We start from the raw sequence: 27,189 nt of genomic DNA, 5'->3' as shown, positions 1-27,189 counted from the left end.
TCAGCCAGAAATGAGCCTTATCGCTGAAGATGAAAATCCGAACCATTTTTAATATGCTGCTCAGACCAATTCACGAACATACGACATTCTGGTGGTCAGGCGTCTTCAGTTCTTGCATCCATTTTTCAAAATTAGCCAAAACATATGACGTGTGAGAGATTCATTTGGGCTTTCTGCAACTGCAAAAATATTCTCGACACTACGGGCACTTCTTTGTCTCACTGGTACGGTAACATTTTGTACTGTGGTTGTGAATTCAAATTAGTTCACTCGACGCTTATTCGTTGATCTGCTAGGACGATTATGATGCCCATAAATAAGACGTAGCGCTTTTAACGTGGGGCCACAGACTCCGAATTTTGGTAGTAAATATTAATAATTTCGACTCGTTGTTGGCTAGTATATCTTTCCATCATGAAATGGAAAGCTTACTGAAGAGAAATGTCAAAAGAGTGGCAAGAAATATTGCGTCGTTTTCTGTCCCTGTTGCTCTACTTTTGTAGCGTCTATGTATGTAAGGTATAATGTAAAGCGCTTACAGATTTTTCAAATGGAAGAATTTTTTGAAAAACTTACATCATATCAGTGAAATCAAACATAACATTAAAAGCAAAACTAAATTTTTCCAAAACAATACTCATTTTAAGTAGTGTTCAAAATGTGAGGAGTTCTTCTTCTATTTTCTGTGTCCTGCGATCATTGTTAATGCTTAAGAAAAACCTTCTTCTTAAGTTTCTTCTTCTGTCCCACTGGATAGGTTTTTTTCCTCGTAGATGAAAAGCCGTCTTTGTTCAGTTTACACCAATAAAATAGGATATCTGATACGACTTTTTGTTCAAAGGTAATGGAATCGATCGTGTAGTAGCGAAGAAATATCACTAAGATCGAAATCGTGAAATCTTTTGGGGAAAGCAAAATCATTGAACCTAATATCATAGAGTTTGGAATCGGACTGTTTTATTAAATTTAAGTACCTTTAGGTTTGATGAATCCTTTATTTATTAAGATTACAAATTAATTTTCAAATCTAACCAAAACAAGTTCTGTTGTGTACGTTCAAGCCTGACACCAAAATAATAATTGCTGGTGTACCCCAAGGATCTGTCTTATCTCCAATATTTTCTTATCAATGATCTCCTGTCTGAAATTTCTATTCCACTTACCTGCTTGATTGGCGACAGTACCCTCATCTTTTTATATTTCGTTTTAAATTAACAATCCCAGCTCTGAGGATTTGCATCTCAACTGTAATGTATGATAAGATAATAAAATCATTGGTAGCATTATGAAATGGGGAATACAAACGCCAAAAAATTTAAACGAAAAAACAAACAGGTTCTTAAAAATAATCTGATGTCAACGAGGGTAAATATCAATAAGTTTCCTTAATACATCAAGGTAGCTAAAGGTCTCTTCCTCTTGTTGGCTCGATTTCTATCTGCAAGAAATATTTTCCTCCCATCTCATCAAAAGTTATTTTAAACCTTATATATTTTGAATGACTGATAATAACTAACTTAATTAACTATGCCATAAGTCTTTTGGCAGCTTCATCATGAATTGCTTTTTATTAATTTTTTCTTAACATTATCTTAACAAACAGAACGAAAAAAGTCATCTTATTGACTATTTTGGTAGTCAGTATGACCATTTGGTAGTTAATTTTCAGATAAGAACCGCAATAGTCAATAGAACACATTTTTTTACAATTTGGTTGTCATATTGACTAATATAGTAGTCAATACGACAACTGCGGTAGTCATTAGAACAATTGTCTATAGGAAATTTTGGGTAATCAATATGAAGACCAAATTGTCATATTGACTACCGAAGTTGTTCTATATTGAATACTTTTGTTGTCATGTTTACTACTCAAAATTAACACTCCAAAATTGTTCTATTATAACTATCCAGTAGTCAATTTAAAAATAAAAAATATTTAGCCAAATTTCAGGTTGACTATCGACGATTGTTAATATGACAACTTTTTTTTCTGTGCAGATTATGCATTTTTGAAATAGCCAGTTATTTTTTTCCCCTTAATCGATTCAATCGTAATACTGAAAACCTTAAGGAATGCACATCACTATTCCATCGCACCCAACCTTGATCCTAGATTTGTTTTTGGGCCGTACGACGAGAATGTGGAATAATTTACCACACTCTGTTTTTCATAGCAATATTCAGAGCTTTGAAACTAATGTATATTTAAACCTCCTCTGTTTCTCTGTTTTTGGCATAAAAAGAGTACCAAAACTTGGTGCAAAGTTAAACGTCCACAAGCCAAAAGTCCATAGTAAATGTAAAGGCAAATTTTTAAAATATTTTTTCAGAATTATGAAAGACAATTATTTGACTAAAAACCAAATTGCATACAACAGAATCCGGACCTTTCCAGGTAGCCTCCAAACATATCTTAGTACTAAAAAGGTGTGAGGAATAATTTCTGATTGCGATACTGAAAAGTTTTATATATGAACTTTTGACAAAATGTCTTAAGACAACTTTGAAATTATGCCAAATTTTATGTTGAACTTTTGGACTATGTGTGAGTGGCTTCTATGTTCATTATTCATTTATAGATTCAAGTTCACAATGGAGAAGAGTAAAGATTTCCATATCTAAGCTGAAGTCCAACAAAGACGCTAGAGCAAATAGCTTGGATGCCGAGCTCTTTAAAACATCTGAAGATAATGTTTAGAACTATGACCATCTTATTTGTAAGAAATGGTTAGAAAAAGCATGTCCTATGAATGGAACCTAAGTATCGTTTGCCGGATTTTGAAAGAAAGGAGACCCTCTAAACTACACCAACTATAGAGGCATCAGTCTACTTAACAAAATCTTCTCTGTCGTAATATGTGAACGTTAACAACCTGATAGGTCCTTATCATAGTAATTTTAGACCAGGAAAGTCAACATTCGATCAAATATTAGATTCCGGCAGATCTTGGAAAAAACCAAACCATCAAATCGACACCCAACATCTTTTCATCGATCTCAAAGCCTCAGAAGACAACATATATAGAGCTGTATAGAGTCATTTCTAATTTTGGCTTCCCTGCTAAATTCGTCCATATGTGTAAGATAACTATAGTGAAAGTGAATACGCGCTGCTCCATTAAGGTTGAAAACAACTTAACAGAACCTTTCGATATCAAAAAGGCTTTAGACAAGATGATCAGCCGTCGTGCGATTTTTTTTACATCGAACTTGAAAGAATAGTGCAGAGCTCTCACGTCAATACTAATGGCACTATCTTTCCAAAGTTTCTCCAATTACTAGCATATAGTGTTGACATCGACATAATAGGAAGAATTCAGCGTGATGTCAATAACTTGGTAAAAATGGGTTTAAAGATTAATGAGGCAACACAAAGTATATGCTGTCATGAAGAAATGACGAAGAACACCTAGAACACTTTTCTCGGTCTAAACGTCAACATCGCCAGACGTTACTTTGAGGAAGTTGGGGACTTTGTCCATATGGGCTCCAGTATGAATTCAGAAATTATAAAACTGCTGAGATCAAACGAATTATTATTCTTGCCAACAGCAGTTTCTTTGCGCTAACGAAGCAATTGACTAGTAAAGCCTCTCTCCAGTAACTAAGGTGTTGTTATATACGACTCTTAATATCTTATTCTTGCTATACGGATACAAAACAGAAGATTGGACTATAACAAAAGCAGATTCAGCACCTTGGATTGTTTCCAGGGAAAAGTTCTCCGTGTGATAGCCAAACAGTGACTAGGCGCCAGAATAATTAAAGTCCAACTACCATTAATCCGGCCTGGGAAGTCTTCGAATCCATGCCCACATGACATTGCAATATAAAGGGAAAGTGGAAAGTGACCTCACCCAACTTGGAGTACGCAACTTTAGACTTTTAGCTAGTGAATAAACTAGATGGAGAATATTTACTTTTGACTCTCATCAATTTTTTAAAATTGCTGTTTTAACTACCAAACTGAAATAAAACAATTTTTTCATTTATACATCGTGTTTGTTTTCGAACGCTTCTGAAACTTGAAAATTTAAACTTCAGAGTACCTGTTGGAAGACCTTATGTACATTTTAGGAAAGAGAAGCGTTGGTTCAAACATTTCGCGCACTTATGCAATTAATAGAAGTTTTAGTAAATGAAACAACGTCTTTTTAATAATGATTTCTCAAGTTTCTTTACTTAATTTGAAAATAATGAATAATACTTTTGGATCTTTCCCCCTTTGAAAAGGTATAAATTTCAAAAATCTTAATTATATTTTCCAATTTTCTCTTTACCTCTTTCCCGATAAAACTACTGTCAGATAGTTATTGTGTATCGCTCAACCAATATCCTGTGATTTAATGGCGAAAAAATGCAGACAAGAGGGGAACAAAAATCAAATCCTTTGTTATGAAGCATATATTCGCGTTTTCATTACACACAGTTGTAATTTTGTATTTTTCTATATCTTTTATTTACTGTTTATTGGCAAAATCCGACAACAATATTTTGCTGCTCTTCAGAGATTATTGTCTTCTTACCAAATGAAAAATTGCTCCAAGCTCAAGTGCATTCATATCCTTTTTTGAATAGACCATTATACCAATAAATAGATGTAACTATTGCACAGTGCACATTAAAACTTGTATAAAAATATCATATTGAATTTTATGCTGCTTTTTTGTTATTGTTAAACATTAAAAAGCATAACGGTTTGTATGCTGCTGTTAAAAGATTAAGTGTTTGTGTTTGTTGTGCACAACTCATAGACTGTTAGAGTAACTCGCTACGAAGGACATGTACCTACTACCATACCGACTATGACTATCGTCGTGTTGCCAGAAAACTAACAATGGCGAGGACAACAAAATGAGTTATTACTCTCATTTTGGGATTTTGTTCAGTTAATGCATTTTTGCACAAGGAGCGAACCACGGTAAAGGATGGAAAATAAAAAAAAGGAAAAGAAGAAACAAAAATATTCACTATGAAAGGGTTTAATATTTTCAATATGAATGTAACTTTTTGTTGTTGTTTTTTTGTTTCTTTTTTATTTTTTAAATAAAGTAAAAGAACTTCGTTAAGAACAACAAATTCTTTTTTGTTTTAAGTTCCTGGCAGGATATTAGTGATTTATGAATTTAATTTTGCAAGGTTATTCTCTTGAGGCGGGTTCCTTTGAATGAAAGTATGAAGGTATAATGTATAAGCTCTGATGGCTATAATGTACTGTTATTCTCTAAGCAATTTTACATAGTTTCCTAGAAAACATAAATAATGGCTTGGCATTAATCAGAACTAGTATATATACTAGAAGTAGAGTGAAGGCAGCATAAGTTTAAGCGTTTTCTTTTGTTCTTTTTTTGTGTTGTTGTTATTGTTGGACAAAGTGAAATGGGACACAAATTTGAAAGTTTAAATTGTGCGTTAAGGAATGTGCATATTATTAACTCAGCATGACGGAAGCTCAGAATTGTTTTGAGTACAAATAATTGAAATAATTAGAGATTCTGGGAATTCCTAAGATTTCCAAGAGCGATTTTTTTTTAAAACCATACGGAAGGAGTACCCGTGGCATGATGGTTAGTGCGTTGAACTGTCATACCAGAGGTCTGGGGTTCGATAACTGCCTGTGCCATCTAAAGTTTATATCACTGGTACTGCCTCTTGCGAGGAATTGAAAAATTCTCCAATTGTAATTATTGCCATGAAATGAGCTTTCGCAAGTAATGTTTGGGCTTATGTATTGGCATAAAAAGGCATAAGCAAGTGAATGTTGCATGCCTCCGATTTATTTCGTGGCTGAATACATAACTTATAATATAATTATTATGTCATATTTTCGCAGTACTGACGGCTACTTGTACTCAAATAAACGAGCATATTTGGGATCACTATACGCGTTAAATATTTTCAATACGAGGATTCATTGATAATAGTCCACTAGTTGGTATGCTGTCAGTTTTGAAGCCATCATCTTATAGTATTAAACGTATTTACTAAGAATGGAAAAATATATATCTTTCAACAAGACTTTGATATTGTTAAGAATTTCTAGAAAAATGGTGAACACTTTGCAGTCACACTGCAATCTCACTGGGATGCTTACAAAGAATTCCTAGGAATTCACAAGAAGGCACTAAGGAAATCTAAGTGATTTTCCTGGCGATCATTTTGTGAAACAATAGAAGAAACTTCAGAAGCTTCTAGGTTATGGAAAATTCTTTCAACTAATCCAGCGTTTAGTTTTTTTTTTTAGGTATTTAGATGCCAAGCTGCTTGAAAAATGCAGACGGCTCCTGGACAAATTCAAGTAATGAATAGCTGAACTTACTACTGGACACTCACTTTCCTGATATTTCTCTATCCGATACTTGGAACAATTATATACATTCAAGTCCCAATACAACATATCCACAAGGTCTGATTAAAAGGAACAAGCTACAATGGGCTTTCAACAGCTTCAAACCATTTAAATCTTTAGGACCAGATTGAATAATACCAGCCGAGCTACACATAACATCTGACATAATTGCACTAATCCTTGAGCAATTTTGACAAGCTATCTTCACCTGGTCCATGTTCTCTCGGCATGGAAAGAAGTAAACGTTGTTTTTATACCCAAAGCAGGTAAATGTTCGCAAGTCAATCCTAAAGATCAACGACCTATAAATCTATCATCATTCCTTCTAAAGACCTTGGAAAGATTGATTGGTATCCATTTAAGGGCACGTATCGATACAAGACTTCTGTCTTCGTCTCAACATGCCTACTGTAAAAGTGAATCGGTGGAAACAGCGTTACACACTTTAGTACGCACCGTCAAATATTCCCTCCATCATAAAGAGGTCACTATGGTTGCTTTTCTTGACATCGAAGGTAACTTTAACAAGTAACAATAATTAACTTAAAACTGGGAAACTCTTCTGGCAGACTATCCGTTAGTAAAGGGGCACTGCAAGGTGTTGTTCTATCCTCTTTCTTCTGGAACCTAGTGGTTAATAAAATCCTAACAAGTCTCCATGCGGAGGGTTTCAGAGTGATAGCCTATGTGGATCAAGTTGCTATAGCAGTTTCAGAAAAGCATCTTAACACCTTAAAAGAACTCTTACAAAATGCCTAACACGGACTACTACTTTGGGCTGATCGGTGTGGACTGGAGGTTAACCCATACACAACCGATTTAGTCTTATTTTCGAGGAGATACAAAAATGCCATTTGTCAAAACTCCTTACATTAAAGGAATCCAATTAAAATTCTCTCAATTAAAATAATCAGACCGATTTTAACGTACGGTGTGGCAGCATGGTAGACTGCTTTAGAGAAAGGTATAAACAGGGATAAGTTAAATAAAGTCCAACGTTCAGCCTGCCTATGTATAAGCGGATCACCTGGACACCTTGCTCTACCTTACACCTCTTGACATATTTAGTAAACAAATAGCTGCAAGCTCTGCTATTCGTCTCAATGCTTCGTCGCAGTGGATTAACAACAACATTGGCCACTCCGTAATTCTAAGGCACTTAAAATCAATTCCAAAGCACACAGACTACACCATCTCCCCAGATATTTCTGGGAGGATAGGTCATTCCTGGAAGATGGGTCAATCCATTTTTATACAGATAGTTCAAAAACAAAAGAAGAATTTCTGAAGGTGTGTACTCTGAACGACTGAAATTAAGTCTTTCATTCCGCCTTCCAATCATTGTACCGTGTTCCTGGTTTAAAGAAAACGTGATATTAACATCTGATATCCGTATTTTCTCAGATAGCCAGGCCGCTATCAAATCTCTTGACTCTGTCTCTACAAACTTTTTAATAGTCCCTAACTGTCGATCAGCTCTAATGAACAGTTTAATATTCACCTTTGCTGGTTACCGGGCCATAGAGACATGCTAGGTAACTGTAAGGCAGATGAACTCGCCAGGAACGGTACCGCCAGCCCATCCTACCTCGTTTGGAACATACTGGCATACCAATCGCTACTTGTATCTGTTGCTAAAGCAAGACGCTATGAATAAGGCTAACGTCAGGCCACGAAAAACATTTATAGCATAGATAGCAAGGTTCTTCCTATCTGTAAGCAGATCGCATAAGCTCGATAATAGGTGTCATAGCCGGACACTGTCTAATAGGAAAGCACGCCATTCTTTAATGACTTTTGCAGAAGCTAGGTATATATACTAGGAAGAGGAGGAAACTGTTCTTCACATTCTCTGTGGGCAGGCCCTGCTCTAGCTCAAAGACGCAAGAATTACCTAGGAGAATTCTTCTTTAACGATCTTAACGATCTAAATCATATCAGCATAATCAGTCTCTCATGTTTTGTATGGGGAGGAAGCCTCAAGATTTATGTGGTATCACAATGGGCCATTGAACTGGCCTAAGTCTGTCCGTTTCCATCATGGACAGTCACTTTAACCTAATCTTACATGAGTTCTAGTAATTGGACAAACTTGTGAATGATAGTTCCTTTGGAGTTGACGTGAGAGCTCAGCACTATTCTTTCAAGTACGATGTTAAAAAATCGCATGACCGTGCATATCCTTGTCTAAAGCCTTGTTGACATCGAAATGTTCTGTTAAGTTGTTTTCAACCTTTATGGAGCAGCGTGAATTCTCCATGGTCATGGACATGGCTCTATACATCTCGTCCTTACAGATGCTGTCATATACGGCCTTGAAATCGATGAAAAAATGGTGGGTGTCCGTTTATTGTTCCTAAGATTCTTCCAGGATCTGGCGTGATGTTAATATTTGATCGACTGTGAATTTTCCTGGTCTAAAACCGCACTGATAAGTGCCTATCAGGTTGTTGGCGATGGACTTTAGACGTTCAAATATTACTGCACAGAAGATTTTGAATACGATGTTAAGTAGACTGATGGTACTAAGGTTCCATTCATGGTTCATGCTTTCTTCTGACAATATCTTACAGATAAGTTATTGCATGCTCCTAAATAAATTATCTCCAGCTGCTTTTAATAGCTCGGCATTCAAGCTATCTGCTCCAGCGGCTTTGTTAGACTTCAGCTTAGATATGACAATCTTTACTTCATCTAAGTCGGGAAGACGGTATATTTGGCTTTCATCGTCTATATTGAATGGATCATTCTGATTTACGTGGGAATTCGGTTCGTCGTTATACAGTCTACAGAAGTAGTCTTTGAATTATCTTCAAAAACTTATTTGTATCGACATTAATATCGATTGAAATAAAAGATTTTAGGCAATGTTTTGAGTATGAATACATTATGTATTTTTAATTTTTAAAACAGCTCATAGTTAAGTTTTTTATCATACAGTGACACTAGATAGTAGCCAAGCCCTTTTATACTGAAAAATTGTGTAGAAACATATACAAACTTACATTATGTAAATAAATGAGTTTTAAAGCCCATTCAACGTAAACAGTGCCGATAAAAAGTAACAGCATTTCATCATACAAAACTATATTGAAACCCTTAATAAACTTATATGATTCAGGTTTTGTAGCTTTCTCGCTTTTAAATGTTCGTAAGTGTGTTCCTTGAAATAGCGATATTGGTGTCCAAGTTATTGGCAATTAACATAAGAACTCAAGCCGATCGATCACCAGGAACTTACTTTTCAATTTGAGCCTTTGGACATCATATCTCCATTGACATATTAGGTATCTTTCAATTTAGAAAATCCTATTTCAGGCTCCGAAAATCCAAAAGTGATTATTGAGAAATCCTTCCATTTTTAACATGTTACTATTAAGTGAAATTCTTGGGCTAGTGGTGGAATTGAACTTGATTGAGTTATTCAAAAATTAAACATTTAACAAAGTTCAGTATGAATGGAATTGGGGGAATTCTTTTTGAACGTTTATTTTTAACAAAACGACACTTAATGCCTCAGAAATAACGAAACAATTAATTTTTTTTAGAAAAGCTTCCAACTTGGTCATCCAATTATTGTTATTTAAAACCTTAAGACTTTTTCCTCCAAGCACTACTTTATTTTAGAATTCATTATTTTATTTTCTGAAGGCAAGAGTTCTTCTCACTTAAATAAATCAGAGATATCAAATTACACCAATGTGAAGTCCAAATCACAAGTCCACTTCTTGAAATGATTCAATTGTGAAGAGTTTGGTATTATTGAAACAATTTCCGTTCCAAATGACTTGAAATGATTTAAGGAATGTACATTTCACAATTCACATATTGTTTGCTTGTCACTTTGGCAGTTTTGTTATTGATACCGCTTTGCAATTTAAGGAGAAACTGGTCAATGAAGCCTTCAGATTTTAAACTGTTTAAGCTAACATAGACGCCAAGCAAATACTGAGCCTCATTGTTCACTTGGTTAAATGAAGTTTAGTGAACAGTGGGACGGAATTTAATAAACAAAAATGTCTATATTATGGTCTTTTGATAAATTACATAACTGACAAAACAAACCCTATATCAATCCAGTTAAAATTCAATTACAAATACATTTCATATCTCAATTACATTAACAACCGATGCATGTTTCTTTCCTTATATATACGCCTAATAAAACTATCAAGTGAAAGATTTACGGCAAAGTTCGTTTAAACTAAAAGCTCCTTATAATAGGTACCTGCCGTCATGCAAAAAGACTCTTAAAAGATGATGATTGTTAAATTCTTTATAGGTCTGAATTAATTCTGTGCAAAAAGGTGTGATTTATATATTCTTTTGAAGGTACCTAGGTACTTATTTTCAATGCTTCCTCCACCCCATACCCAGCACCAAGGTCCGTTTAATGTTTGCATAAACTTCGCAAGTATAAATTGTTCTTGTTAGTTTATACTGCGCCAAAATTATTATGCAGTTCAGTTCCTACTTGAAATCGAAATCGCTTGTGCTTATAATAATAATAATAACAACAAAAACGCTACAACAAAAAAAACAACCCTTATCCAAAGTGTTTTCCTACCGGCAAACCCTTACTGAAAATAATGTAGACAGCAATACAATATATTATCAACGGTACGGTAGCTGTAAGTATGAAGTTAGTGAAGAGGTACACAATTTTTGTTTACCTTTCTTGCATATCTTTGATTCATCGCCAACAAAAATAAAAATTGCAGAACAACATCGCTGGTATAAAATAAAGATATATATTTTTTTAATCATCCCTTACATCGGATGTTTACCGAGTATCAAATTTGCATTTACAAAAACACAAACAAACAAAAAGTAAAAAAAAAAGAAAATGTGGAAAAATGAAAATAAGAGCCTTTTGCGCCCACCAAAAGTTATTGAAAAAGATGAGGTAGAAGAATAACTCTTAACCACGTGTTCAATTCTTTCGGCATGACTAGGTTATATGGTTTGGTTAGCCGACCTCTCTGGGTCTCTATTTTTCTCTTCAACCCCATTCCGAACAAACCACCATTCTCCATTATCCATATCCTTGCAACTAGCGACCAAAACGACCGCTTTGTACCTAACTGTAACTGGGGTATAATCAAAGGATCCAACAAAGCACATCCACATAGTAGGACCAGACCATCATTCTGTAGGTATAGCATAGCAAAGGTAAGTTGGTAGGTAGGTGGGTGGAACATGCAACATGCCACGGTTATATGGCGGTCGTTTATTAAACGTAACTCGTAATTTTCCACTAAAGTGTTGTACTTGTATTAAACGCTTTGTTGTTTAACACTGAACTCAAGAAACGACACAGGACAAAGAGAAAAAATGTTGAGGGAGGGGTGGTGGGTTTGGTTCGGGTTCACGGCAGACATTTTCCTGGGTCAACCCTTGAGGCGTTTTCATTCAATGTTTCTTTTTCGTTTGTTTGTTTTTTTTTAGTATTTTTTTAAATCAAGGCTTTGGCAAAGAGAAATGAGCTCTTTTATTTTTTAAAAATCGTCGTCGTCGTTCATTCCTTTCACAATCCCTGTAAATCCTTTATTGTAATTTCGATGTTTTTACTTTCATCTCCTTTCTTGTATTTTGTTTTTTGTTGCTTCATTTTTGAGAATCTTGAAGTTTTTTTTTGAGACGAAGCGAAGCAAGGCTGCAATTTTTCATTAAGGTTATTACTTGTGTTCTGTATCAGTGGCAAAAGGATTTTTGAGTTTTTGTTTGTACTTGAAAATGGAGAGGTTTTTACCGGTTTTTCTTATTCGTTAATACATTTACATCGGCAACGCAATTTATTTAAAGAAATTGATTTATTTTGATTTTAAAATGAATCGATAAGACACGATATATTGTTTGAACGAGTATAAAAAATAAACGGGAGTACCAACCTATCAATGGGTCCAACGTTTGCAAGTTTCTTGAAAAAAAATGCAATGGTATTATTGCCTTTTTAGTAAGAGCAATCATTTCATAAATTAAATAGACTTTAACGTTATTCTAGTGACTACACCACAACTTCAAGACCTTGTTACTGGTTTTGAGTTGTATACACTTAAATATTAAGTTTCTTACGGCTCCCCACAAAAAAGGGGTCAAATCCTTGGTCCGAGATTGCCAATTGACATCGCCAAAGTGTTGGGTAGATAAGGTGCTTACTTATTATATAGTGTTATCCGTTTTGTGTTTTCAAAAGTGATCTTAAATAAAACATATATAAATATTTTGTTCATAGCATTTCTTCATTATTATTAAGTTTGAACGTTGACATTATGTGTAAAGTACTACATTTTTTGAAAGACCACCAGGCGAATTGTTGCAGGCATTGATTCTTTCGAGGTAATTTTTGACCAAATTTTGACTTATGTTGGGCGGTATTTCAGCCATAACTCGACAAATGTTGGTTTTTAAGTGTTCAAGAGTTAAAGGTTTATCTGCATAAGCAATATTTTTTAATGAAGCCCATCGGTGTCAAATCTTGGTGGCCAGTTGATATCGCCACGGCGAGAAATTTTCATGTGGCACCGTCTTGTGAAAACCACATATTCTCCAAATCATATTCTTCAATAGCAGTCAAAAAATACGGTTATCACAGGACCACACCGCTCTGAATCGTAGGTGACAGTCGTTCAATCGTTCGTCTTCGAAAATGAAGGGTCCAATCACACCTCCGAATCTTAGAGCGCATCAAACAGTGACTTTTTGTGGTTTACTGACCTGTCTTCAATTATTTGAGCATTCTCAGAGGCCCAAATACTTCAATTTGCTTTGTCACTGAAGAATATTTTGTTAAAAAATAGACGTCCACTGCCTGTTGCTCAAGCATCCATTCGCCGTATCTACCACGTTGTGAATGGCTTCAGTTGTTGTGTGAGCTTGACTTTAGGTTAGGTTAACGTAGCTGCGGATTAGAATCCACACACTTAGGCTAAAAGAAAGGCCCATTGTGATACCACATGAATCTAGAGAATTACTTTTTACAAGTTGTACCATTTTGATATTTTTATAAAGCGAAGAAGATATTTGATATCCTTTTTAGCTAGTTCACTGGGATTATCAAAAGAGTAGTTCCCCAGATGAAGTTTCCGTCTGAGTAAAAGAGCAGGGCAAGTACAGAGGAGGTGAGATATTGTTTCCTCTTCTTTTTCGTCCATACATCTCCTACAGAAGTCATTTGAGGCTACACCAAGTCGTATGGCGTGTCTGCCTATAAGACAGTTTCCCGTAAGGACACCTATTATTGAGCTAATATGAACTCTGCTTTGAGATAACAAGTCTTTAGAGCGCTTCAGGTCCAGTGAAGGCCATATGAGTTTTGTGGCTGCGCACGTTGGTAAATTGTGAAACCTAGAGTTTCTTATTGTAAGAGCCGTTTCTTTTAGCAGAAGTTTAAATGTAGCTAACGGTATACCTATGTTCGGTATGACGATTCCATTTTTAGCGAGTTCATCGGCTCTACAATTTCCGTGATGTCTCTGTGGCCCGGCACCCAACATAGGTGAATGTTAAATTGCTGCGCCATCACCATAAGAGACGCTTTAGGCCCGTTTGAGATTTGGTTGAGACACCATCGCAAGAGATTTAATAGCAGCCTAACTGTCAGAGAAGATGCGGATATCAGAAGTTGATATCACGTTTTCTCTTAGCCAGGAGAGAACCTCTTTGATCGCTAAAATTTCGGCTTGGAAGACGCTACAATGATTAGGGAGGCGGAATGAGATGCTTAGATTAAGCTTTTCGGAGTGCATACCACTACCAACTCCTTCATTTGTCTTGGATCCATCTGTATAAAAATTGATGCATTTGTCATCCAGGAGTTTTTTCCATCTCTTGATGGAATATATACCTGGAAGTTTTTTCCAAAAAGAGGTTTAGAAATAGTGTAGTCTATGTACTTTGGTATAGAAGCAAAGAGGTTCAAAATGATGGAGTGCCCCACATTATTATTGTTGGCCCATTGAGATTAGGCGTTGAGTCTTATAGCAGTACTCAATGCCACTTGTTTGCTAAAGAGGTCAAGGGGTGTCAGATGGAGGAGAGTGTCTAACGCTACTGAGGGTGTGGTTCTCAATGCTCGGCTTATGCAGAGACATGCAGTGTGTTGGACTCTTCTGAGTATGTCGTAGTATGTGACTTTCTATGCCTTTCTTGCAAAGGAAAAGAGCTGCTGTATCTTTTTTAATTCTTTCCAACGGTCAGAGGTAATCGTGCCATCAATATTGCTCTTATCAATGACCGCGACTATGATCTTTTTAGGCTATTTAAGTATATCACTAAAAAGTTTAGTGAGAGCTACTCTAGCCATGGTGGGAGTGCTGGTGTTCTGAACTTTGGGCTTTTTAAAGACAGGAGTGGGCTCCTCCAAAGAATTTTGTCGTTTTGACGTGGAGTAGTAGCGACTAGTTTTATCTAGAATGGGTTTAGCCCAATCATGCCTCTTGCTAAGGATGGTATTACTTCTATCCCCCAATATTGAACCAGGGGGCTTTAGAATCCTCATCGCATAGCGCCGTTGTTTTTAGAGCTCCTAGGAGCATTCTGAAGAGGTTTACTCTCTTTAGTAGTGGAAAGATCATTATTCACGAACTTTCCACTAACGACCTGAGAAAGCGTTTTCGTCAGTAATACATCCTTTACCGTACCAGAAGATGGGCAGTGACTTTGCACAAGCCCTTCTCCGGTGTTTGGCACAGGAGTAACGACAGCCGACGTTGCCGCCGAACTGCCGCCCGGTGCAGCTGGAGTACCGGTACCGGTTTGACGTTTTTGCTTCGGGTTTTGGTTTCGTTTTTGTTTTTATTTATACATTTGGATTCCCACTAGTAGGCGAAGTAAGGGGGGGTTCAATCTGTGCACAGATTCGCTTACAGAGATAAGGCTAGCTAGTCCGGCGGTTACCTGGAATCCGGATACTCCGTTAACGACTGAGCTATTTTTAGAAATTGGGCCCTCAGCCTGGCTGATCATCGGCACGGGTCGTATAACACCTTAGATCAAGCCCAATTGGGAATTTGAAGGGAGGGATATGTTTTGGAAAATGAGAGACGAACTGCAATGAAGCCATAAGCGTCCCAGGAAGGAAACAGGTATCGACATTCGACAGACAGTGATGCACTATACAGTCAGGGAATAAGGAGACATCAGCCAGCATAATAGCACAAAGCCGACGTAGGAGGAGGTAAGGATTGGGAAACGGAGGGACGAGGCGCGAGGCACCTTTGGTTTCAGGGCTCTTCTGGAGAAATAATTCCCGAGAATCATTGACCTTACTCAGCTTCTACAACTCAACAAGTTGGACGCTCAGGTAGAAGCTTGACTTTAAATGGATACAAATTCCTGAGAACGACAAGGAATTAACACATTCGTGTCTTCGGCAACATTTTCACTTACAGTAGCGATATTTTCAGTGTAACGAGCTTTAAAACTATGATGCACAGTTCTTATAATATCTGTAAACAATCCAGGCTCTTTAAATTTCTGCACAATTTTGGAAATTGCTTGCGTAGTTGGACAATTATCTAAACCATAATCCCGTCTTAAAGCACGATATATACCTTTGGCTGAATCTCAATTATTGTAGTAGGTTTTAACAATTTGTATACGTTGAACGATAATTAAGTGATATATTTTTGTAAATGTAAGACTTTTAACTGAAAAAAAAATTGATTAACAACTTAGTTTGACAGATGACGAATTACTGTCTTATACTTTTGAAACCGAAAAATATATAACTTTTTATTTTAATTTCGTAACAAATATAGATATCGAATTATTTAAAATAAAATTGGGTTCATTTTGTTTCAGACAAAGTTGAACTTTACATGAGGATTTTACTATTAACTCGTGATTTTGATTTTATTCACTTAAAGTTGTCATTTTCAACTGTTGATATAAAACTTTAGAGTTAATCTTTATAACTCCCAAAAATATCAAAAGCAAATTTAGAAATATTAATTTCTTAAAACATAAATAACTGAAGTGAACTTGGAAGTTTCTTTTTTTAATTTATTAAAGAAAACAAAAAACAATCTCCTTAATTTTTAAAGTCAAGTCTGGTTCAGTTTTAAGGGCCAATGTTGAATATGAACCAAACCTTAGCCTTAACTTTGTTTGTACATTTCATTTGACGTTTTTCAATTTCAGACTGATTCAATTTGAATTATTGGAAGATAAACTATAGAGCAAAGCGTTAAATTCATTCAGACTTATTATGAAAATGGGGGTCAAAATCAAAATTAATATAGTGTACTTCATGATTGTGTGGGTCTATTGAATCGTCCAAATGTGCGTACAATCGAAAAAACCGGGCAAGAATTTTGAGCACATTATGCTCTTACAGCTCGTAATGCCAAAAATATTGTTTGTTGTTTGTGATTGTGTTCTGAAAAGCCGTCAATACTTCAACTCGACATTGTGTTGAACAATTGCACCTCTCACGCTCGTCATTGATGAGCATTATGCATAAAGACTTGCATTTCGGAGCTTGAAAGGTGCATTTTTAAAGAACTAAAGCTTCTTGACCATTTCAGGCTTCGTCAATGGTTAGAATGCCAGAAAGAAATGCCAAAACAGTATGGATGACCAATTTTCAACGAAAATCATTTTCATTGATAAGTCACATTTTCAACCAAGTGAGTTTATCAATAAGCAGAATTTCCGTAATTTAATAAAATAAATTATGTAGCATAACAGTCCGTTGAGAACCAGGGCCTAGGGAAGGGACCTACAATTTAAATACGAATCCGAACTGCTCATTTGAAAAAGCACTTTTCATTACAAGAATTACTCTTGTCAATTCCTTGCAAGACCTCTAGCATGACAGTCCAACGCACAACAACAACTATATTTACATAAAATCTAAAACTGACGGTTCCTGCTTTATTTTCAAAAATATCCTAAGGCTATTTTTTAATTTTAAAATAGACCAGGTTTCGAGCTAAGATATTAGTAAAATGAAAGAAATTTAAACTTACGTTCTCTAGAGTTGCAATGAAATTCTAAAACTCATAAACATGAAAGTTTGCTATAAGTAAAAAAGTTATCAAAAGAAATCGCAATAAGACATTCTTTATTTTGTTTTGTTTTAAAAGAAGCCAATTTTATACAAAACAAAAAAAGGCTGATAACTTTCCATCCCGTCTGTAGATTTGTTTTCCTTAAAAAATTGTAGGTTTTAGCTTGTTAAAAAGAGTTTTAGTAGAAAACGAAATTGAACCAATTTTAGAAGCATTTGTTAACTTTTTTTTATTTCCTTAATAAACAAATACAAAATGGATGAATGCAATTAATTTGAGAAATATCGAGAACCAAGCATCAATTTTTACCAAATTTGGGTACTATTTCTTGTAGTTTTTTTAATGAAAAACGGGACTGTTGGATTTAAAAAAACCATATTTTCTGTGAAATAAAATAAGTTTGAAGCAAATATTTTCAATTTTTAAAAAGCTATTTAAGTCGAAAGTAAATGTTTACCAAGTTTAAGTATTGTTTTTTTTAGGATTTTATTTTTTGTAAAAAAAAACTGTTTATTTAATTCTTTCAACATTTAATCGAGTGTTGAAATAATATTTTTTAAAAGATAAATTAGTTTGGAGCCAATATCTCAAAGTTTTAAAACGATGTTAGCGTCGAAAAACAATTTGTACTAACTTTTTTAAATTTTTGTTTAGGTTTTTATTTTTTGTACAAAAAACTAATTATTCAATTTTTCTCAAATTTTACTGAATGTTGACAACAATATTTTTTAAAAAATAAAAGCCTGAACGATCAAAAGACTTGACCGTTAACCCGGAGATCTCTATTAAACCCTTCATCGAAAGGATAGGTAGATCCTGGTTGATGTGTTGATCGAATTATCAACAGTGACGAAAAACAACTTTCTTAATTTTGACCTTACTGACTTTGTTTTAATACAACGGGGGCTTTGAATGGCTTTTGAATGAAGACCATCAGATAGAGCGAAATACAATGACGAGATTTGCTTAAAGCAAAAAGACAGCGATTTAACCTAAGGGTTGAACAATAAGAGTCCAAAAGATTTTATTTCGTTAACAAGTATTTATACGAAAATTCATGTTATTTCGAAAGAGAGATTACATTACATTTTCAGTTAAACTTTTAAGGCGAATTTATAAATATAAAAAAGATGGCGATTGGTATAATGTGAGTGCCAGAAGTAAATTTTGACAGTTACAGAATTTGAATTGAAATCCAAGATATTTAAGAATTATTTACAACATTTAAAAATAAAAGTTAACGATAATTAGTAGTAATAATTTCTGCTTTAAAAAAGCCAATATCTCAAATTTTTAAAAAGATATTTGAGTCGAAATTTAATTTTTACCAACTTTGAGTACTGGTTTTTTAGGTTTTTATTTTTTATAAAAAAAACTGTCGATTTGATTATTCTTTTTGATTTTTAAAGAAAGGCTAATTTGATATTTTTACAAAAAAAAATTTGTTTGGTATCACGTTACCACTGGACACCTTGCTCCTTAAACCTCTTGACATATTTAGCAAACAAATAGCTGCAAGCTCTGCTATTTGCCGCAATGCTTCGTCGCAGTGGACCAACAACAACATTGGCCACTCCGTAATTCTAAGGTACTTAGAATCAATTTCAAAGCACACAGACTACACCATCCCCCAACTACAATTCGACAGAAACTTCCAGATTTCTATACATACCAGATCTTTTTGGGAGGATAGGACATTCTTGGAGGATGAGGAAGCCTCAAGATTCATGTGGTATCACAATGGGCCATTAAACTGGCCTGAGTGTGTCCGTTTCCAACTTGGACAGCCACTATAACCTGACCTAACCTAACCACGTTACCATTATTGGTTAGTGAGATATTTAGGTTTCAACCAAATGTTCACTTTTTTTAAACTACTATGTTTCTTGAGAGCAGCTTCTGCGTCTTTCTGCAATGTTATCTGTATAACAAAATTTATTGGAAGTCGATATCTCTTCTGGTTCTTGAGCTATGGACGATGAAAAAATCGTAGCGAATTTACGAACGTACGTACACACGCAAGCACACATTTGTTCGGGCTGTTTTTGAGGAGATTGAATTTTTTGACTTTTTTTGCCAAAAAAATTGCACGGGTATTTTTGGTCTTCATAAAATAAAACGAGGTGAATCATTGCCTAAAATTGTAGTCCTACTTTGGCTTCTTAAATTGGGAGTGACAACGTACATCTTCAATTTATAATTTGATTGGAGTTAATAAGCAAATAATTCGATATCTTGTTCTTGCGTACGGAAAACGCGGTGAGTTCTTAATTTCAGCCAAAAATGCGCTTCATAAATCGATCTGTTTTGGCTAAACAAATTTATATGTAATTCAAAAGTTTTAATACTGAAAAAGACACTGTTTAAACATCGGTAGGTACCAAATTCCTTGAGAACAAAGTAAAGGTTTGTAATAACTTATTTTTTTTGGTCTTAATTTGGTAATATGGACGACAAAAACATTCGATTTAGTCATCACGGGACAGATCACGAGTTATGTGGACTAACTTATTTGAAGACCATTCTTCACGCACCTTTCATTTGAAAGCATTGATTGTCCTTGTCCATGTCCTTTCTAGACTCAAGTGCCATACAATTGTACCCCTTATCGACAAATAAAAAAAAGAAAATTGCACATGCGCCATAGTGCACCATATAAAACATTTTAATTTAAAGGAAAAGTGAAATCAGCTCAAGTTCTTAAAAAAGAAAAACAAATTCCTTTTGTTTGGAAATATTAAATTCATTAACTATATAACATCTATACGTGTCCACTGTGACCTATTTCAATCCGTCAAAAGTAAAATTTATAAACTTATCATCATCAAAATGGCTTTAACCCTACACAGCACTTTCAAATCTCAGTTTAACTTAATTTATATTTATATCACATTGAATCAATGTGACAACTCACTATACCCATAAACTCATCTCCTTTTCATGAATTTCCATGTAAAGGTATGTATCTTTTTTTTGTCATTTCAAAGTTTTACCTTTTTCCAAAATATAAGTTCTTTATAAGCTATATTCATATTTAGCCATATTCCATGAAAATCCTTGCACTATGAATTCTGAATAAGGAACTAACTCCGTGTCTGTATGTAGCTAGAGGTACCTTTCAACTTCCTTTTCACATCATAGTAATCGGTTTTTCTTATTCTATAGAATTTATGGAATTCAGCAAATTGTTATAATAAAGCCATGAACATATTTCATCACTGATGATGGTCATCTGTGATATAATAATCCAAAAATTCACAAAATATTCGTCTCCATATAACCATACCAATTGCTGTATCCGTAACTTAGCAACATCATAAAAAGAAAAAACCGAAACGAAAACGAAACAAAGTACCTACCTTAAGTAATCTTTTTATATCTCTTGGAATTATTACCTCTATACCTAGCTAGGTATATAATCCTTACGAAACACATGTACTCGTATATATAAAAGAAGAAGAAGAAGAAAATCTAACAAAATTTTATTTTATCAGCAATCGAGAAAATTCTTTAAAAAGTATCCTATTTTCTATATTATATATTTTACAGCACCACCTGAGCGCATTAGCATACGGGATGATGCGGATATAGAACGTTCGAGTATTGTGGGGCCGTACAGTGAAGGCGATGTGGTGTCCTTAAAATGTGAAGTTTATGGAGGTAAGTTGGCCCCAAATGTCAAGAACAATGCACAAACTGGAAAATATTCATGAAATTTTTGGACACATCCTTTTTGCCTTTTATGAAAGCCAATAAACTTATATTTATATCTACCTATATACTTTATTTCAAATCCATATAACTGGACTCTGTTTTTTTTGTATATGTGTGTGCATATGCAAAAAGAATCTTATCCTTTTTATTTTTCTATGTTCATATTTTAATACCTACAATATTGTACAAGAAGGATTCTTGTACATATTAAATTTAGAAAACTCATCCATTTTGATCCCTTATTGCATGATATTCATCAGTTTTTCTTGTTGTACATGTTTTCTCTTCTCGCTCTCTCATACTCTCCTTATTCAGTCTATTTCTAATAACTTGCATCTCTCTCTGTCTTTTTGTATTTTTCATTTTCCTTGACCACAGGCAAACCAACGCCAACCATAAGCTGGTACCGGGACGGCATTCCGGTAATCTCTGAAACAAATCATGTCCCAGGCGGACGTTATGTACAAAGTGAAATTACATTGGGTCCCCTTAGCCGGGAGGATCTTAACTCAAGACTGACATGCAGAGCAAACAATCATCCCAGGGCAACACCAATTGAATCAGTAGTACAAATTGATATGAACTGTGAGTATAATGCCTTCAGGATGTTCCCAAACCCGTTCACCGAAGATCCTTCCTTTTGCAATCCAAATCCTCCTTTCCTTTTAGGTATCATACTATGACTATAGTTAGTTATACAGTGTTAAGGTATATATAGTGATGTGAACTTTGAATTCACCTTTTCGAAAGTGGGATAGAGAGGGTGGGGTTGGTATGGTGTGGATGGTCCTGGCCACAACTTGTTTCAATACTTTGACTCGAAATAATTTAAACATACCGAGGACAAGGATCTACCTCTGTACAAGGGATATAATATGTCCTTCTATCAACGTAGCACAGAGCACCCACCCTACGCTCCAGCCTTTGTATTGAATAACACGATAGACAGGACATGTTAGATCGCATAACACTGTCTTCTGTGGATTCACATTTTTCATGCAATCCGTTACAAATTCAATTCCAAATACCTATTACATAGTTTTTGATTTACTTAAGACGAGACGAGATTGGGTGAATTTGACAGTCGCAGTTGTGTGGGTATAGACACTACTGGTAGAAGGGATGTAAAGGTGTAGTAATATAAATACATGACGAGGACGACGACAACGGTGATTCTCCTTACAACAAAAGTCAACACATTCTTAAGGTTTTGACTTGTCCTCCCTTTTTTGTTGGCATGTTTTGAATTTTTTGTTTTATCAACTACAAATTTATTAAGAATGTTATCAAATAAGTATAAGTCTTAATCAAACAAATATCCTGAGGTTTTGAAGTGATTAAGGAAACGGAAACATACAATCAATTCACTTGTAATATTAAAGTGCTGTACAATTATATTTATTACTCCAATTAATGTTGCTTTTGTTTATTTCTAAAGCGAATATCATTAAGTAAATTTTACTTAGAAAACAATTATGCCAGCTGGATTTGTGTAGTTTAATATTTTCATGCATTTTTTTTTTAGATAGATTCAATTAGTAAAGTCCAGGACTTTAATTTCATAAAAAGCAACACGAATTTTTCAGCATCAGAAAAAAATACGGACATACAATTAAAAGATCAAGGTGAATTTTATGAACGACGTGAATTTTAAGATTTCCTTTGTTGATTTAACTATTATTTAAATGATATCATTTTGTAAAATTTAATTCATTGTTATAAAATATTATATGGTAAATGTTTAGTCTTTAAAATGGAAAAAATAAATTTGTTCATAATTTTCCTTATTAAATGGTCCTTTTACAAAAAATATACAAAAGAATTAACTATACAAGAAATAAAATAATTGGTACAAAATTAACAATAAATAAAACAAAAATTAATTTAAATTTAAAAAATAAGATAATCAATTGTTACCGAATTTCCGTTTATAAAAAAACTACTGAATATCGAAAACAATATTTTCTGTAAAATAAAAAAAGTATGAGGGCAATATTTGAAATTTTTGAAAAGCAATTTATTTTTACCAAGTTTTAGTATTGTTTCTTTTTAGGTTTTATTAAAAAAAAAATAAACTAAATTTTTGTCAAAATTGTTCTGAATATTGAAAACAATATTTTTTTTAAGATAAAATAAAATCAAAACGATAATCTCAAATTTTGAAAAAATATTTGTGTCGAAAATGATTCTTTTACGTTTCTATTTTTTGTTAATTTTGATGATTTTTGTTAAAATTTTACCGAATGTTGAAAACAATATTTCTCATAAGATAATTTAAGTTTGAAGCTATAATCTAAGTTTTTGAAAAGATGTTTAAATCAAAAATCAATTTTTAGGAACTTTTAGAAATTCAGTTTTTTAGGTTTTTAATTTTTGTTAAAAACTTTCTATTCGATTTTTCTCATAAGATAAAATAAGATCCAAGCCAAAATCTGAAGATTTTGAAAAGATATTTAAGTCTAGAATCAATTTTTACCTACTTCTTTTTTTTTGTGAGATAACTGTAAATTTGATTTTCCTCAAAATGTTACTCAATTTTAACAATAATATTAAAGAATAAAAACTAGTTTAATGCCAATGTCTCAAAGTTTTGAAAAGTTATTCGAGTCAAAAATCAAATTTTCTTTTACTTTTAATAATTTTAATTAGGTTTTTATTTTTTGGAGGAAAAACAGTCAATTCGATTTTTCTGAAAACTTAACAGAATGTTGCAAACAATGTATCCTATAATATAGAATAAGTTTGAAACCATAATCTCAAATTTTTGAAAAGAAAAAGAGTGGAGGTTTTTATTTTTTATAAAAAAAACTGTCAATTCTATTATTCTCTAAATTTTACCAGAATAATTATTTTGAAGATAAAATCATTTTTTATTCCTAAGATTTTCGGGGCGACACATTTTTCTTTTCGATTATATTTTTTAATTATAAAAAAAAACATTGATTGGATTTTTTTTTCGAAAAAAAATATTGGTTTGGAATCATGTTACAATATATTATATAATATTTAATTCAAGTCTCTAGCTTTATTGGTTCTTGAGATATTTAGGGTTAACCAAAATGTTCACCTTTTTTAAACTCATAATGTAAAAAAATCACCGACGCAATTTTCTTGGGAGCACTTTTTGTATTTTTCTGCATTATTATCTGTATAACAAAGTTTATTTATTTATATCTCTTCTGGTTTTTGAGCTATGGACGACAAAAAAAAAAACGTCGCAAAAATCTTTCTAAAAATCTTTTATTTCGACTCTAGGGACCTTGAAACGTCGATAAAAGTCAAAATTTTCAATTTGACAAATCGGACCCATTACAATAACTTCCAATTAGAAGTTAATAAGGTATCGTACATTTAGAACAAAATCCCAACTCATTTTTCTGAATACCAACTTTGTTAACGTCTTTGTAAGCTTTTGATAGGAGCAGAGTGCTCCTTGTAGATAGGGTTCCAAATCATGTCGGCATATTCAAGACTGAATCTGACCAAAGTAACAAAAAGAAAAGGAAACATTTGTTTTCAAAACTGACAGGAAACATTTGTGTTTTTTTAGTTTTAAACAGTTTTCATCGCACTAGTTATACAGGATGCTTAAGTCATGTTGTACATTAAGGCAATCATTATGATTTTTTTAATATTGAAACAAATAAGAAAGAAAGTTTTTGATTATCGGCATACATTAAGCTCTGACAGAACTCAGTTCTCGTTACCATGTCATCAATCAATATTATGAATAAAATTTGGGCCCAGATGACTGTCCTGAGGTACGCCAAATGTGCAATTTATAGATCTTATGATAACTTATTTTCTGAAGCTGTACACTGAGTTCTACAATTTAAAAAAAGTTAGCCAATTAAGCATTGCAAAATGGTTATGTAAGTTTTTTAAGCAGTAGGTATATCATGACTAACTGAATCAAATCCTTGACTAAAATCCGTTTTTTTATCAGTATATGGCCCTAGATTAGTGATTTTTGATCGACCAGCTAAAATATATGGAAAACAGGATCAATGTAGAACTACTTTCAAGCACGAGTACTTAAATTTTTGAAGCGGCTTAATGCCTTACTTCCCTTAATTTGGCACACAAAAACATAAACATTTTTATTAATAACCAAGCAGCAATGAAGGTAAATGGTGGGTCCATGAGAAAGGAGAGGTCGTAAGAGTCAGTGAAGTGAAAAAAAATTCTGCCACGTGTAGTTTGTGAGTTCCACACTAAAGTTTCCATCCAACTTATTTTTTTATCTCAATTTGTTTTTATTTAATTTTTAAAAAAAGTTATGTACAAAAATGCACCTATTTCTTTTAATTCAAGAACCAAACATTTTTCTCTCTAAGATTAAAAAATTTCCAAAAGATTCACATAAAACTGGTTTTTGCTTAAATTTGTCTTTTATTATCAGATCAAATCAATGAGTTATCAGACTGATAGTAATAAAAGAATCCCGTAAACGAAGTCCAAACAAATACGTCAAAAAAGCCAAAATATTTTTAATAAAAGATTCTGTTTTATTATCCTACGAAAAAAAAACACATTTTTTGGCGAAATTTTGAAATTTTCTGAGTTTTTGAAAATATTTGGAATAAAGCTACGTTTTGAATAAAGCTAATTATTGAATTTCAACTCTTAAATATGGCACATTTAGTTTTAATCTTGGAATACTTTCATATGTAACTAAATAGTTATACCATATTTTACGGGACAACAGTTTACTAAAATAATCTAATAACTATAATTGTCACTTTAGCCTCTTAAATATGTAAATGTAAGGTTAATTAAAATCTGTTAAAAAAGTTACAAATTGAGCTTAGTTCCCTCACTAAGGTCAATAAATAAAAGAAATTGGGTGGTGCAACAGTCCGTTTGAGAACTAGGGCCTAGTGACTGACAACTCTCAACCATTCCTGTGTGCGAGTACTGATGTCAGGGATGGAAGGGACCAACATTTTTAAGCCGAATCCGATATTCAAATTTGAGAAAGCACTTTTCATGACAAGAATTACTCTTGGAGAATTTGTCAAGTCCCCTCAAGAGGCAGTACCCGTGAAAAAAACTTTAGGTGGCATAGGCAGGGATCGAACATAAGACCTCTCGCATGACAGTCCATCGCACTAAACATCATGCCACGGGTACTACACTTAGGTCAAAACGATTAAATTTTTTAGAGCAGGGTACTTTGTCTTGAATTTGTAAACAAAAGGTGCGCGGCTCTTGAGTCAATGGCCAAATGTTTCCAAATAATAAACAAAATACATTTTTGTCCTTATTGATAGGTATCGTTATAGATCACAACCTCAATGGGTACCAAAATGAGTTTCAGTTCATTTGATTAACGTAGAGAGTTCGAAGACAAGGACTCGGAAGAGGACAATTTAAACTCTCTCTGCAACTTACCAAGCCAGCTAAAAGAAGAATGACAATATAAGTAAAATACTTTTTTGACGTCTTATCCTTTTCATCTAAGAATTAAGACCATACATAGAATTAACAAAAGAATTAAAATGTACGACTGGGTCGCACGAACTTGCTCCTGTATTCAAAAAGTCTGTCTAATAACGTAAGATTTAGATTTAAAAATTAAGTAAGATAAGTTTGTCTTCAAGGATGCTATTTGATTTTTCAAAAAAAAACTCCATTTTTCATTTTATTCGTTTCAAAATCGTAAGAACGGTTTTATTTAAATACATTTTTATATATATACAAATTTTCCATTTTTCTTAAAAATATTTTTGTAGATATACGCTCTACATTTGATTCGTAGAAAAAAGTTGACCAGTTTTTGAGAGATGCAATGTTTTTTTAAAAATCCAAACAAAACAAAAATTACACTTTTGGTAATCAAATATTATTTAAGCAATATAAAATCTCGCTCAAAAAAAAATATTGAAAGTTTATAAGTTCCTGAGAAAATTAAAACACAAAAAAAACGGTTCTATGAGCGGGACCTTTTTGGAGCAATACAAAAATATGTTTTTCTTACTAAAAGAAACAAAGTTAAAAAAATTAAGTTTTAGGGAAAATAAAAAAAACTATTGGTTTGTTTTTGAGAATATTCGAATTTTCGTATTTTGATCCACAAAATTGTATGGGGCCACTGTTAGTTTTGAT

At 33.6% G+C, this 27,189-nt stretch overlaps 1 protein-coding gene across 1 annotated transcript in view; it reads left to right on the top strand.

Annotated features, from left to right (window-relative positions):
- Nucleotides 1-21,764, top strand: part of LOC129940012 (lachesin-like) — a 50,470-nt gene extending 28,706 nt beyond the window's left edge. Inside the window, exons 3-4 of the mRNA XM_056048234.1 lie at nt 20,917-21,027; nt 21,460-21,764. Of these exons, the coding sequence (XP_055904209.1) occupies nt 20,917-21,027; nt 21,460-21,764 (416 nt within the window). The remainder of the gene's footprint in view (nt 1-20,916; nt 21,028-21,459) is intronic.
- Nucleotides 21,765-27,189: the final 5,425 nt, after the last annotated feature.

This window comes from Eupeodes corollae, chromosome 1 (genome assembly GCF_945859685.1).
Source record: "Eupeodes corollae chromosome 1, idEupCoro1.1, whole genome shotgun sequence".
Classification (NCBI taxonomy): Eukaryota; Metazoa; Arthropoda; class Insecta; order Diptera; family Syrphidae; genus Eupeodes; species Eupeodes corollae.
Note: the sequence above shows the minus strand (reverse complement) of the source record. Positions and strands in the feature narration are given on the sequence as shown.